The 763-nt window shown below is 67.9% G+C and overlaps 1 protein-coding gene across 1 annotated transcript in view; it reads left to right on the top strand.

Moving 5' to 3' along the window:
* The first annotated feature begins 214 nt into the window (after positions 1-214).
* Positions 215-763, top strand: part of Tert (telomerase reverse transcriptase) — a 15,992-nt gene continuing 15,443 nt past the window's right edge. Inside the window, exons 1-2 of the mRNA XM_010606898.2 lie at positions 215-246; positions 474-683. Coding sequence (XP_010605200.1) covers positions 215-246; positions 474-683 — 242 coding nt within the window. The remainder of the gene's footprint in view (positions 247-473; positions 684-763) is intronic.

Raw genomic sequence — 763 nt, 5'->3', positions numbered from 1 at the left:
TTAGGCCCCGAAGGGTTACATCTGTTAGCATTTTAGAGTTTGCCCAACCCAGGTCCGGGCCTCACCTACCCTCCCAAGACCCACAAGTTTCCGCCTCTCCCAGGATTTGACCTTCAGTGGCCCAGCGCAGGCTGCGGGCGACTTGGCCACCAAGTCCCCGGGGCTGAGCCCTCCAGCAGGTGGCCTAGGGGTGGGGGGTTGAGGCTCCCCGCGCATGTCGCATCGGAACTTCCGGCCCTCTGCGAGGTAGCAGCCGGGTCCCTCGGGGCGCCGCTCCCGCCCCCTCCGGCTGTGGACAGAGCTGTAGCTCCGGCCGGGACCCGCCATCCCCCTTTGGCGCTGCAAGCTAACGGGGAGTGGCGCGGGCGCAGGCTTTACGGTTGGGGCCGCCGCAGAGGAAGCCCAGTCTGGAGCCGCGTCTGCACCCTCCACAGCCGCCCGTCCCCTTTTCATCCTCTCGGTGCGGACCCCAGGGCAGCCTGGGTGCTCGAGTCTCGGACCCCGAGGAGGAGGAAAGAGCGTAGCAGGCACCTGACTCCCCAAGCTCCCCTCGTCAGTGGCGCGGGCGCAGGCTTTACGGTTGGGGCCGCCGCAGAGGAAGCCCAGTCTGGAGCCGCGTCTGCACCCTCCACAGCCGCCCGTCCCCTTTTCATCCTCTCGGTGCGGACCCCAGGGCAGCCTGGGTGCTCGAGTCTCGGACCCCGAGGAGGAGGAAAGAGCGTAGCAGGCACCTGACTCCCCAAGCTCCCCTCGTCACTCGTCA

Source organism: Fukomys damarensis, unplaced genomic scaffold (genome assembly GCF_012274545.1).
Source record: "Fukomys damarensis isolate Sample0158 unplaced genomic scaffold, DMR_v1.0_HiC HiC_scaffold_1, whole genome shotgun sequence".
Classification (NCBI taxonomy): domain Eukaryota; kingdom Metazoa; phylum Chordata; class Mammalia; order Rodentia; family Bathyergidae; genus Fukomys; species Fukomys damarensis.
This window is presented reverse-complemented; position numbering and strand designations above follow the sequence as displayed.